The 14,941-nt window shown below is 42.1% G+C and overlaps 1 protein-coding gene across 1 annotated transcript; it reads right to left on the reverse strand.

The window, feature by feature from the left end:
* Nucleotides 1-4,007: 4,007 nt before the first annotated feature.
* LOC134623968 (nuclear factor 7, brain-like) lies at nucleotides 4,008-12,101 on the reverse strand. Its single transcript, XM_063468967.1, has 3 exons — nucleotides 10,630-12,101; nucleotides 9,309-9,359; nucleotides 4,008-4,079 (listed from the first exon to the last, which is right to left on the reverse strand). The coding sequence occupies exons 1-3, from the start codon at nucleotides 12,019-12,021 to the stop codon at nucleotides 4,008-4,010; spliced, it is 1,515 nt and encodes a 504-aa protein (XP_063325037.1). The 5' UTR covers nucleotides 12,022-12,101.
* Nucleotides 12,102-14,941: the final 2,840 nt, after the last annotated feature.

Raw genomic sequence — 14,941 nt, forward strand, 5'->3', positions numbered from 1 at the left:
AAAAGATTAGCTTTAGTTGCTTGTGCTTTACTTCCATGCGTGAGATCAGTATGTGCAGCAGCTTAAGCTGTACAATGTTTCAGCAAATAGTTTATTTCACCCTTTTGACACTGTTAGTTCCACACGAGGTGGATGTCTACTACTACAGACTAAAGTTACATTTTTGTCACTTACAAGACACTTGTCTTTAATGTTACTGTTACTCTCACAACCACATATTACCATAAAATGGTGCACAATTCTGAATCCGTCAAACCTTTTGCCAACGAAAGAAGAGGGCACTTCTCATGAGTGTAGAGACCACGTAGAGAAGGAGTGTAAGCCGAGGGATGACTTGGTAGATGTGCCACTTGTTGAGGGAAAGGTTTGGTTTGTTGATGGTTTGAGTTTTACAACAGCAGAGGGACAGACTAAAACAGGTTTTACTGTAGTAGACAGTGAGAAAGTTATCTGTGTAGGACAACTAGCATGTTTCATATTTGTTTAAGCAGCAGAGATGGTAGCTTTAACGGAAGCGTGTAAAGCTGTAGAGAAACAAAATGTGACAATATACACTGACAGCCAATATACATTTGCTACATTACATTTCTTTGTAGTGCAGTGGGTGAGACGAGGTGTGACAGCCCCTACAGGGAAACCTGTAGGACATGCCAAACTCTTGCAAAATCTGCTGGAGGCAGTGTTATTACCCAGTAAAATTGCCATTTGTAAATGTGTAGTACACATGTGAGGGAAAGATCCAGTTGCATTAGAGAATGCTTTTGCACATAAGATCGCGAAAGAGGCAACTTTAGGAGAACATGTTGTTAACGTTTTAGCAGTGCAATGCCAGCAGACGTTGGCTATTATGCGGGATGCACTGGTAGACATGCAGGGCCACTGACCTACTGCAGGGAAACAATTGTGATATACAGAAGGAGCGAGTTTGCAGGATGGTGTTTGTTATCTGTGTGATAAACCAATACTGCCTTAGACTTTGTATAAGACTGCTGCTATTTTGCGCCATGGGCTTTGCCACGTCGCAACAGGAGGGAGATAATGAGTAGTTTATACTTTAAGATTAAATACCCTTTAAAAAACCTTTTTTTGTAGGTCATGTATGATATGTTGTAAGCATAATTCTCGGGGTAATTTGAGACCTAAGAGAGGGAAATTCCCCAGACCCTGTCACCCATTTCAAGTTATTCACATGGACTATAGAGCTGTCCAACTGTAATAACTATGAGTATTGTTTAGTGATAATGGTCCACATTTTGTAAATGAAGTGATTAGATTAATGGCACAACATCTAGGGATAACACTAAAAACATCATTGTTCATATCACCCACAAAGTGCAGGGTTGATAGAGAGAACTAATGGAACAGTAAAGCTAAGACTTAGGAAGACACGCAGGACATGGTTAGACTGTGTATAGAATTTGTTAAGATGTATATGAATGTACATGAGGATTACTCCAATAGAGAATGGTCTGACTCGTTGAGATTATATATGTTAGAGCATTTAGAGTTCTATTCTTCTGTAGTGATGATAGAAGAGCAGAAGAGAGAGCATATTAGCAGATTAGATGCTTAAAATGTTCAAAAATAAAGACGTCTTGAGAACAAATGATCTGCCAGATGATTCTGTTTCTCCGCAGGAGCAGAATCTGAAGTCTGGAGATTGGATGTTGACAAGGCCATGGAGAGGAAGTGCTGGTCCAGTCCACGGTGGGAAGATCCATATCGGATGCTGCTGACGATGACCACAGCAGTGAAGATCGCTGAAAGGAACACTTGGATACATCAAGCGCACTGCAAGAAGGTAACACACTTCCTGGCCGACTCTGGGTGATGGTGAAAAGGCCAGCGGTACAAAGGGGGGAGTATATCTCTAGGACCTCTCATCTCAATCCTGGTGAAGAAACCAACGGATCCTGAACCCAATTTAGAATGGCTGGGAATGTGCTGTTCACCTTCTTGTGCCTGTGGACCCTGAGTGGGATGACAGGAGCGCACTGGGACAGAGCAAATCACACCCAGTACCAGCATGAGTTTTCAACAACTACTGGTGGAAGTTTGTGAACACAACCGCTCACATAAAGAACGAGACCAATGGCTATGCTTGTGATGCCACTGGTTACACATTCTTCTGGACTGTGGCCATATAGCATCACTGAGAGCGAGACAGTTTGTTTGGTTGCCTTAGCAACACATCCAGGAGTAAACGTACTTGGGACACTGCCAACTTTTCAACTTCTGAACCTGAATGGACGGTTGATTCACCAGTAGCTGGAAAGGTGAACTGCTCTGGTACGACAGACCTGCTAGTCTGACTCCAAGAATCTGACTTGCTACAGGACATTGAACAGCTAAATGAACTGGAAACAGGCCAGTTGCCTATGTGAATGAAGGGCACTGGATTAGTCCAAGTTGGAGATTTATCATGGAATTTGTACAACATCACCTATTCTTTGTGTCCTCTGCAAGAAGGATGCAAACAGAGAAGCCTTTTGTCTACATTTACATGAACTGAGTTACATGAACACTTCTGTAAGCTGGTCGAGGCTTTGAGCCGAGAAGATCAAAACAGCTTGATCCAATTTCCTTTACAAAGCTTTTCCTGTGGCGACAACAGGACAGGAGAAGAGTTGTAAAAAGCAGATAATTCACCAGTTGACTCTAACCCCCACTGCCTACAGTGAGAAGATCTCGGGGGATTGATAGGAGTCATAAAGAAGGGTGTTGACCAGGCTACAGCTTTGAAGTCAGCTGAGAGCCACATGGACAAACGATAAAGTCAACTGATGTGTTTGAATGTCTATGTCTGTATACAGTTGGATTGTAGTGACATATGATTTTTGAGTATGTTGATTCTTCTTGTTTGACTGTTACATTCAGTTGTTTACTTGCAGGAATACATAATGAATCGCACGACAGGAGTAGATGCACCACAAGGCTGGAGAGCTTGGTTAATGTCTGGTCCTTGGTGGCATTTTCTTTTGAAAATATTAATTCCTGTTTTTGGACTGTTGACATTTGATTTGTTTATGTATAGGATGAATTTTACCGTGTATAAGATCAATGCGAACTAAGATGATTTCTGATACATTTGTTAATTATGTACTTTTACAACAGTATGAATTGACTGACATGAATGATATGACAGAAGCCTGTGTATAAATGACGCCTGCGCTGAAATTGTCAAGCAAGAGGTGCATGGATAAGAATATACTACACAGGAATAATTTGGAGCATAAAAATCACAAAACAGGAGGGAATGTTAGAGTAGATTGTTAAATGTTTGTCATTTTTATGCTTGCCAACTTTGATGAAAGGGATTCCACTGTCCTTCCCCCCAGATTCTCGGGGTTCTGGGTAGGGGGCTGTAAGGTTTAATTGCAGATACATCCTATCTGGAGGATCTACTTCTTTTGATCTAAGCTTCCTGAGGTTACGACCCTTTGGTCAGCAGGAGGTCTAACACACACACACACACGCACACACACACACACACACACACATTCCTACTTACATATAGAAGTTCACACATATACATACAATGCGGGGGGCGTTGCTTTGCTGTGTTTTGTGTGAACTGTCTCTCAATAAAAGCCAGCGAGAGGAGGCCATCATGGGGTTCATTGTCGTGCTGGACATAGATGTGGCCTCCCTTGCGCAAGTAACACTGTTGCCTTGTTTTTCTTTCATGGGAATAAGTCCTGGATACAGCGGGGTCTGTGTTTAGACCCAACAAATGTCTTTTGCAGCCAGCCACACCTCTTGTGACAGGGAGTATGTTGGAGCCCCTGTATGCTGTTGGTTGGCATAATGAAGCTGTCGTGTCAACGAACGAAGCAGGGCCTCCCGTGTCCGTGACCAAGCCTGGCAGCAGCACTGAAGGTGATGCTGTGCTGACGGCACAGCAAATTCAGTTTCCTGCTCTGGGAACAGCAGGGGTTAATAACCTAAAGATGCCTCAAATGGAGAGAGACCTGTAGCAGAAGAAGTGAGTTTATTGTGAGCATATTCTACCCATGGGTAGTGATGCAGCAGAGCATGGCTTCTAGCTCCTGATTGAAGTGCTCAGTCTGACCATTAGCCTGAGGGAGATATCCAGAACTGAGATATGGCTTTGGCCCTAGGGCCATACAAAACTTCTTCCAGACCTGTGGAACAAACTGTAGTCTCTTTTCTGACACTATTTCCATAGGTATCCCATGTAACCTGATTACCTGTTCAACCAGTGTTTTTGCGGTTTAGGAAGCAGTGGGGAGCTTTTCCGGGATTATGTGCATGGTTGTTTTCCCAGAGGAAACTGGGTGACCAGTGACAAAGTCTAATATTATATTTGACCATGGCCTGTGAGGTGTGGATAAAGGCTACAAAAGTCACGCAGGATGCAGAGTCTGTACCTTATTTCTGGCACACCATGAACCGAATGGTATGCTTTTCAGAGGTGGAGATTGGTGAATATTGTGCAACCATGAAGCAGCTCAAATGCAGAGCTGATGAGTGGAAGGGGGTATTTTTTTATGTTTTTTTCTTTGAGGCCCTGGAAGTCAGGGGCACAGCAAGTCATCCTTTTCCCCTACAAAACAAACCCTGCACCCATTGAAGTTTTCCATGGCAACTCATTCTAGTTTTGACAGATTGTACTGGTGACTGGTGGGTAGACTGGCACCGAGAAGGAGTTCTATGGTGCAGTCGTTGAATGGTGGAAGTGACAGGGCTTTACTGTTATTGAAAACCTCTTGGATGGAGGTCATGATAAATAGTGGCCACCCCTGAACCCTGAACCATGAACAGATGATGAAGAAAGGCAGTGTCTCTCTATGGTTACCATTAGCACTGGCCAGAAAAGGGCAATCTAGGGGCAGGAGAGGTATATTTAACTGACTAGCCAGATACAAATCAAGGGGTTATGTTCACAGCCTGAATCAACAAGAGCCTGAAATAAGTGAGTGACCTGGTTGACGATTAATGACACCGAGAGAAGAAGACAGGGCTTGTGAATCACATGAGAACATAGGTAACTATAACTCTTTTCTCCCTCTCTCTCCCTCAGACAATTATCAATACAAAGGGAGAGAGAGGCTAACTCCTCAAAGGTGGCTGGCTTGTCAGGTGAGGCCATTTGATCTTTCATAGCTTCATTCAGGGAACAGAGGTAAACTCCCTGAAGGGCTTGACTTGGCCAGCCTGCCTCTGCAGCTGCAGTCCGAAAGTCTATTACATAATCTGCGATTGTACGCCGGCCCTGACAGAGGTTTAATAATCTCTGAGCCGAACAACATATAAAAACAATCTTTACCTTAATGGTTCATCCTTTCTGTCAGGTTGGGTAGTTTTAGGGATGATGTTGTGAAGTCTTTTTCTTCCAGAAATTCCATTGTCTGACGGCTCCTTTAAATACAGAGAATACAAACTGTTGGCCCTGGTCTGAGAGAATATAGGTTGATGAGTATTTATGGGTTTAGTACATGGGATACAGTTTCTGTCATGGCCTTCCAAAGAGGGAACAGTTCTATCCAAAGTGTGCAGTAATGGACAAAAGACTATTAAATATAGGTTTCTACTTTCAGTGAGGCCTAATCACACCCCCATCATCTGACTGGAAATGGTCAGTGTAAATGTTTTAACAGGACTTTGCACAATTTATTGCACATTGTAGATACCTGGTGTGCACTTAATATTTTTTCAGCGGGGCCACTACTGCTACTCTGGGCTGTGTTACAGAAGAGCTGCTGCTTTGCCCTTCCCCTTTTTTCACTTTGTTTATTCTGCTTTGCTTGTGGTTAAGGGAGTGCCCAACCCTATAATGTGATGGGCACTAGTTAGCATTAATCTTTGTTTATTACTCGGGTTTTAAGTTCCCTTGAAAAATGTTAATTTGTTAATGTGTTTTGAATGCATGGAGTTTTTCATTTTATAGCACAATCCACAATACTGGTAGATTGAATAGATAGTTTGTTTGCTTTAAACTGGAGATTCGGTTTATTCTTTTGTTTTGGACATTTTGTTTCTGTATGATTTGTAAATTCTTATTTTTGTGTCGCAGCACTGGAAGGAGGTCATTTTGAAGCTGCATATCACCGGTGTGTTTCTACAGTAACTACAGAGGGTGAAGAGGATGACTCTTTTCATGTTTTGGATATATTCAAAACTTTTGTTTCCCTTATTCAGAAGCTGAAAGCCTAAAGTGGGCGTGGCTGGGTGGTGCTTTCAGGTTTTGAGCTTGCAGTTACCACACCACCACCCTAGTGTGAGTGCATCATGATTGCTTTCCCTTTTTACCCTGTCATCATCACTCCCTTGCGTTGCCACACATACACACATGTTAAATGGGAATTATATACTTTTTGATCTAGAGGCATTGAGTGAGAGAAGTCCCGACCCAACCCTTCCAAAATATCAAATCAAATCAAATACAGAAATGTTAAAATCATTACTTATAGATTAGGAAAAGTTGTTCTGTCCACTCATGTCCTCTGATTCTTGCTGGAAGACAGAATCAGCCATTTCTGTGCTCTCTGGCTGCTGTAACATGTCTCCTCATGTTATAGGTGAACTCTCCTATGTCTCTTTCACTCTCACTCATGTGTTTGCACAGCTGTGGACATCAGCTACCTCCATCTGTTTGGTGCCACATAGCGTCAAAATGAGTGGATGATGTTACATTAAAGTAGTAAAACATTGCACTCTCTTTAAGCAATAAAAACAATGAAAAATTAATGATGAGCTCTACAGAATATAAATGGATAGATGTTATGATCATAGTGAACAGGTCAGTATGTGAAGGTCAGAGCAGCTGAAACTAAATGCTCTGTCGCCCACTTTGTGTCATGGTCCTGGTTCGGTGACGCATTGTTTTGAGTTTATTGTTATTATTTTATAGTTTCTTCTGATTTTTTTATTAGTTCTTAGGATTTGATTCTGGTGTTCAGTGGTTTATTGCTCCAACCTGTATTCTTCCCCCACGTGCTTGTTCGTGTCCCTGAGTTTGTGTTTGTAAAACAGTTTGTGAGTTTCCTGTTTTACTTTGAAGGTCTGTGTCTCGTCGTGTCTAATTAGGTTCAGCTGTGTTCCTCTCTGGTGTGTCATTCCCTCATTACATTGTGTGTATTTATAGTGTATGTCTGCCTGTGTTCCAGGCATGTTTTCAGGTTTGTTTAGTAGTTTTCCCAGTCTAGGTATTAGTTGCTCCCTGTTCCTTATTTCCTGTTTTGTACTTTGCCTTCACTACCAACAAACGCTCACTTGCACCCCAGCCAGTACCTGCATTTTGGATCCTTTTCTCACTACACCACACGAACACTGCCCCAGCCGTGACACTATGAACACAGTCAGTCTTCAGTCCATCAGTCCATTTCAGCCTGTCATAAAGCACTTTTTGTATAAATGGACTCATTAACATACAAACAATCCTGGACAGCTAGCTGCTGTTGAGATAGCCAACAGGACAAATTCTTCTGTTGTTCAAAGTTGTCTCCACCTCCAACCAAAACTTCATCTGCACGGTTAACAAAGGTCTGAGCTTTATCCTGTGTATCATTCTGGCTTCAACTACCATTATTCTCCTGACAGGAAGTGCACTCACTCATCTCATCACACCTGTTAGTCGATGTTATATGTTATATATTTTTTTTCTAGTTTAGTTTATATATTTATATTTTATTTTTGTTTGGGCTAAGAAACGCAAGGAATAGACGTTAGACCAGTGGAAATCTGTATTTCTGGCTGATTAGTCCAAATTTGAGATCTTTGCTTCTCCCTGCCGTGTCGTTGTGTGACACAGAAAAGGTGGACAGATGACCTCTACATGCATGGTTCCCACTATGAAGCATGGAGGAGGAGGTGTGATGGTGTGGACGTGCTTTGCTGGTGACACTGTTGGGGATTGTGATTGATATTTCTTTATTTTATGTATAGATAACATGTTTTAGTAATGTCACTTTTGTGTCACTTATATACATAAAGGATAGCATCACAAATGTGTTCTACACACACACACATAGAGTGGGGCATTGTAACTTCATGGGAGATGTTAAACAGATAGTGAGACTTATTGTCCAGATGGCCTGACCTCCACAGTCACCTGACCTAAACCCAGTTGAGATGGTTTGGGATGTGATGGACCGCAGAGTGAAGGCAAAAGGGCCAACAAGTGCTCAGCATCTCTGGGAACTCCTTCAAGACTTATGGGAAAACTATTTCAGGTGATGACCTCATGTTTGTGGCTAGTAAATGGTTTAAATAAGCTGCTGATTCTAAACATTGTCATCAGGTGTCCCTGTGGATCCTCTACAGTGAGTATAAGTAATCTCTTGTACAGCTACATGTGCTGTATCTCTATCTGACACTTTGATGTTCATCTACATTCACACAGGAGTTGTCAGGACAAACAAGCCTGTCTATGTAATGCAGAAGTGTTCCTCAATGGAAACAAACTACAGATAATTGTGCTCAGCCCAAATGGTTTTTCTCATTACAGCAGCTTGATTTTTTTAATATAATCTTGTGATCATATATTATTTGTCCATGATTGTTTACATTGTTTCTTTTCAAACATTTATTATTCTCAAAAATAATTTCTGACATTAGCAAATAAAAACATAAGTAATAATGTGGAAAAAACAGTTCTTTCTGATGTATGGTAATCCAGTATTCACAGATATTATCAGAAACACAAATACAGTATTTCAAATATTTAAACTTAAACAGAAGAACAACTTACTGCATTAATCCAGACACAAAACTGCCAAGTTTGAAGCTGGCTCATGTGCACACATGCAGCTTCAGTTCAGAGACAAACGGCAGCTGCACAACCGACAGTGTGTGCGTTCATAAGACCAAACCACACACACTCACACCCCACACTCTCGCCCACCCATGGGGCCATTCTTGAAATATAAAGAATGACAACTTTATTCCTGGACTCTGCCAGTTTGTTCCTCTTGCATCTGAAAAGTTGCAAGTGTTCTGACCCGACACTCAGAAGTGATTGCTGCCAGCTCAGATTTCCTGAACCCTTCTAAACAATACCCGTTCACTCTACTCTTCGCTGTCTCCACTTCTGCTGAAATCAGTCTTGACACACACGACTCCAGTCGCATCATGCTTAGTTCTTAGTTTGTTTAAAAAGATTTAATTTGCTTTGGCAGTTGAAATTAGAAGTTTTACAGCACTGGACTTTTGTGTGAACCGGCAAACTGCTTCACAGAAAAGATGACCCTCATCAGGCCGTACAGCTTATGTACTGTGACAATAACAGAAGATTATTATGGCTATCTTCTCCCAACACCAAAGTGGCAGTCTGCTGCGAATCTTACCTGTTCAATCCAAGTCCACTCAGTCCCTCGACCTCCTATCAGTTCCTTTTCCTGAAATAAAAGAAACATGGACACAAAAACACACCCTGTGTAGCCTTAATTGTCGAATGTTATCTTTCAGTTGATTATAAGGCCCAGTTCAGGACATCTTGTTTGGACTCTCTGACCCAGAGACTTATAAAAAGCCATCACTGGTGTTTGTGTAAGCATGCTGCGAAAACTCTCTGCACTCTATGTACCTGCAATATTTCAAATCCAAACAATAACACTGAATTTATGATTTTTCAACCCTAACACTGGATGACACGCTCTGCTTTGATAGAAAATAAAGCTCAGATATTTTTCTCTACACACCTCTGCACTAATTTATCTCATGACTTTGAATCCCCCTGAAGATACTGACAGTGAAGCACGTACATAATACTCCAGCCTTTAAACTCTGATTTTATTTAGTTCTATTCATACACTCAAATCTCATTTGTGTCATGAAGAAAGTCTTTAATCAAACAGAATTCAAAGATCAGAAACATTTCATATATGGAGTTAAACATGAATCATTGTTTCAACAACATATTTATTGTTGTCATAAACAGACAAGAAGACAACAACAAACTGCTCCTCCCATTCAACACATGTCAGTCCATATCCCAGCAAACTAAATCATCTCCATTTACACACATCAAATAGAAACATGAATCACTTGTAATGATTAGAAACTTGATAGAATTTCAAATCTAGTTTGGGGAGTCATTCAGTGAGAAACAGTGAAATGATTTTCCATGTGAAAAGGTGGACAGCACTATTAGGGACCAATAAGCCAAGAACACACAGATGTAATGTATTAAAAAAAGTGTGTGTGTGTGTGTGTGTGTGTGTGTGTGTGTGTGTGTGTGTGTGTGTGTGTGTGTGTGTATTTAAGAAGAACGCCATTCCCCCCTGCGTGATCACAAGACATGTTTCAGTCCATTTTATTGGCTTCTGCTTGTAAACCAGCTCCACCCTCAACCTCCTCTTTCACTCAAACCAGGAAAGACTGGAGCGGAGGCCAGGGAACTCAAAAAGAACAGAAAAATAATTAATACCCATATCCCATATAAAATAATAAACAATCCAAAACAGATTTTATACCACCATTTGTGCTGTAGCTTACTGCTGTCACGCATTACAAATAAACTGAATAAGCTATAGTCACAGAAGCTTTAGAGCACAATGTAAAAAAGGACAAAAAGCTAAAAAAGAATATCTTTGAAATATTTGGGGTTTTGGCTGCATGCAGCACTGACAGGAAAGCACATTAGAAAAAAAACCATCCTGAACTGACCTGCTCTACTAAAACTGACAGTGACACCGCCATCGTCACCGGCAACACCTTGATATCATCCCCAGTTTGAATAAATGGAAACATCCTGTGAAAGAAAGTGTGTATGAAGGTGTGTATGTGTGTGTTAGTATCAGGGTCAGAGAACGACAGCTTTCCTCTGTTCCAGTCCAGATTCACTCTGATCCTCTGGAGCTTCTTCCGTACTGAGAGATTATTGAATCCTGCTGATGGTGAGCGTGTTGAGTATTTACCTAAACTGAACATTACACCCCAAAATCCAAACTCTGTGTTTCCCTTCCTCTGAATAGACTCTTCTACCACACCAAGTATCCAGCTTGTATTATTTCCAACCTCGACATCCCAGCTGTGAGTCCCTGAGTTAAAGCCCTCAGAGCCGAGGACAGAAATGTAATAATCAAACCTCTCTGGATTATCAGGAAGCTGCTGCCTCTCTTCTCCATATCTCACACTGGTCAGATCTTCAGACAGGATGAGTTCTGGGTTTGCAGTGTTTGGGTCCAGAATGAGAGGAGTGTAGGAGACCATGTCCTTCATGTTGTTCCAGATGTTGAAGGTCAGGTTGCCCAGGAGTTTGGCCTGGTCTATCAGAGCTCCTGAGGGCAGCTGTGGATCATCCAGCAGGGGGCAGCGCTGGACTCTTTCCACTGCAGCCTTGTAGTTGTGCAGGAATGAGACGTCTTCAGCTCTCAGCTCCTCCTCTGTGGCTCTGACTGTGTCTGAAAGAGCTGCTATCTCTCTGCTCAGAGCCTCCATCTTCTCCTTCATCATCCCACTCTTCTGCTCCTCTTCCTCCCTCAGTGCAGCCAGCCTGGCCTCCTCTTCCTCTGCTAGAAACTGCTGAAGCTTCTTAAACTGCTCCTTAATCTGCCTCTCTGTGTGTCGGGCCTGGACCTTAATGTGTTCTGCTGTTTGATCAAACTTCACTTGAACTTCTTCACAAACCTTTAACTTCTCCTTTAAGGGCTCCAGAGTTTCCTGAAGTTCCTTCTTGTGTTGTTGTGCAGCTTCATCGATGGGTCTGAATCTATGATTGGCGTGTTTTTCTGAGTCTCTGCATATGAGACACACTGGCTGCTGATGGTCCAGACAGAAGAGTTTGAGTTTCTCAGAGTGCAGACTGCAGAGAGCCTCTGAAGCTCTCTGATCTCTCTCCTGTAAGAACGACTCACACAGGTTCTTTAAAGCTCGGTTTAAAGGTGGTTCCTGCACTGATATTTCCTTACAAACTGGACACTCGTGTGTTGTTCTCTCTTTCCACCATCTCTTCAGACAGTCCTTACAGAAGCTGTGGCTACATGACAGAATAACAGGATCTCTGAAGACCTCCTGACAGACCGGACAGCAGAGATCCTCCTCTGATCTGGAAGCCATTGAGTCTGTGAGTGAAGCTGAAAACAGCAGACAGGAAGTACAGTCAGTCCTGGCTCCCCTCCCTCCTCTACTACCTTCACTGAAACTTGCTTTGAGTCGTGTTTTTGCTCAAACTCTCATTCAGTGTGTGGAGCGTCAGCAGCTTGAAGCAGCAGTGTTGGAGTTTTCCACTTTTCTCTCCTGTAGCTGGACTCACTCAGAGGAAGCTGCTAGTTTGGTCTGAACTCAGTCTGATCGTCTGTGCATCTGCCTTTAATTAGGAAGAGGAACAGCCTGTTTCCTGGTTTGTTGCAGTTGAATCATGTCAGGGGCGGAGCTTCATTCACCGTCCTCTTATAGAGGCTGTTTCTTCACCCATAAACGAGTCTGTTTTTCATTACTGAGATTAGACATTTACCTGGTAGTAGCTGAAAAAAGGTTTTGTTGCTTGATCTTCAAGAATGTTTTCTGTTCATTTGACTGCATTATGTTAGAGTGTAACACAGGAATAGAAACATTTGATTTCATGTGTTTATTGGTAAGAACACAAGTCATCAGCTCATTAATTATAAATCCTTTGAACTTGTTTCTCAAGTCAGGAATCCTTTTTAAAAATGATATCGTTCCAGAACACCAGAACAATGAACGTTTACTGAACATTGAAGATATGTTTAGCCTATTTTAGAGTTCATAAATGTAGAATTATTGTAGAGACACTGACACTGCCCTGGATGTAATACAGGCCTGAGTGTGTCATAAACTTAGGAGTAGATTTCTAGGAGACCTTCCCCCACTTGAGCTGTGAAAGTAAGACAAAGAGAAGTTAATGCTGAGTGGAAATTCCCCAGGGGATACCTGGGTGGGGGTCTCAACATTTGTAACTGGATAACTGTGGTCTGGAATTAGGATGGACTTTTATGACCCCTAGGAAGTCACGTACGCAGAGGTACATACACATATATACACATGCACTTACACACAGGAACGCGCACACACAGGCATTCACGTGCTCGCACACACACAAGCATGTAAACACAGTGCTTAGTTTTATGGCACCTCGTAGAGGGGTTAGAAGGGGGGTCATTGATACAAAACTGGGTGAAACAGACAAAGGAGTTGAGATTTGCAGAGGAATTCCGGGGTCCTGTACATCTCACTTCTAGAAGGTATAATCAATGAGTGTGAAGTAATAAAGAGAGTTGTGAATTGACTACTGAGTCTGGGTACCGTCTCTGGATGCCCGAGGAATAAAAAGAACCGGGGTGAAACTGATTTCTTAACAACAGTTAGTGAAAAAATTTTAAACTGCTGTAAATCACTTTTTATTTGTTAAAAAGCATAAACCTTTTCATCTTAAGAAAATGTTTCAAGACATTTAGACTTCAGTTTAATGATTAAAATCTTAATTTTCTTACTCAAAGAGTAAGAACTGAGGATTGTCGGGTTGAAAAGGATTCGTCTTTTGAGGTCATATAAGAAACAACCTTTCACAAATCAATTTTAGGATTCAGTTAAATGAACAGCCACCAAATTACATCTAGCCACTCATTTTAGCATACTTTTATTCTGAAAATTCAGTCTTTTAACCAACTAGCCCATGTCGTTCTCAGCGCCTGTCTTCCTTGAAGCTGTCTTGCTAGTATTTCCACTGCAGTGATGGTCCTCTACATCAGTCAGCTGCTTCCCAAGAGACGATCTCATCCTGCAGCTGAATGCACTCTAACTCCACCCTTTAGCACTACACCTTGTTCTGCCCTGGAGATACGGAATGCATCGTTATTAACACGCCACCTTAGGCTTTTTGAGTTCTCCTTTACGTTAAGTGCAACACAAGTGTGCTGCACAGGGTGGAGTACCCTGCGCCTACTCATTACTACCACCATCATCATCACATTCTTGATGATGAGATTCAGATATCTAACTTTAATCTCCACAGTTAAAAGTTGAATTCCTGAACCCAAGAAGGGAAAATCCTGCTTAGGTCCTCCTGGTTGGAGTTTTAAAAAATATAAAGTTCACCAGGGAAGACACAAAGGATAACTGTTTGCCATTCCAGGACTGTGCCCTGCACATTGAAGGGAATGAAAACCTCAACATTGAAGTTTACCGGAAGCCCACAGACACGGACCAGTAGCTCATGTTTGACTCGCACCACCCTCTGGAACACAAACTTGGAGTCATCAGGACCGTATAATTCTGGGCAGAAAATATTCCCTCTAAGCCTTAAGGGAAACACACATGTAAGCAAAGCTCTTAAAACATGCAGTTATACTAATTGGGCTTTCATCAAATCAGCAAAAATGCACAGAAAAGAAGATCAGACACCAACTAGGCAGGGTCAGAAAGACAAACGCAACAATATAGTCAATCCCTATGTAGGTGGTTTATCAGAAAAACTCAGTAGTCTCCTCCATGTACGGCATTCCAGTTTACTTCAGACTCAGCCACACACTCAGACAGAAACTGGTTCATCCCAAAGACAAAACTCCAAAACACAAAGTTAGCAGTGTAGTGTACGCTGTACAGTGTAGCGAGGAATGCCCAGACCTCTAAATTGGAGAGACCAAACAGCCACTTCACAAGCCTATGGCACAACATAGAAGAGCCACCTCCACGGGACAAGACTCGGCTGTCCATCTGCATCTAAAGGTCAAAGGTCATTCTTTTGAGGATGCTAACATTCACATTTTGGACAGAGAAGAAAGATGGTTTGAAAGAGAAGTGAAAGAGGCCATTTATGTCCACTGTGAGCGACCATCTTTGAACAGAGGCGGTGGTTTACAACACCAACTGTCTGCCATCTATAATCCAGTTTTGAGAACCCTTCCCAGACGCCTTAATGCCCACTCACATCCTGGGCCATCTGACCTCGGGAAATCACATGATATGGTGGGGCCAGGTTTCGCAGTGAGTTCACTCGAAACCTTGGCTGACTGTGACC

This window comes from Pelmatolapia mariae, linkage group LG3_W (assembly GCF_036321145.2).
Source record: "Pelmatolapia mariae isolate MD_Pm_ZW linkage group LG3_W, Pm_UMD_F_2, whole genome shotgun sequence".
In the NCBI taxonomy this organism is placed as follows: Eukaryota; Metazoa; Chordata; class Actinopteri; order Cichliformes; family Cichlidae; genus Pelmatolapia; species Pelmatolapia mariae.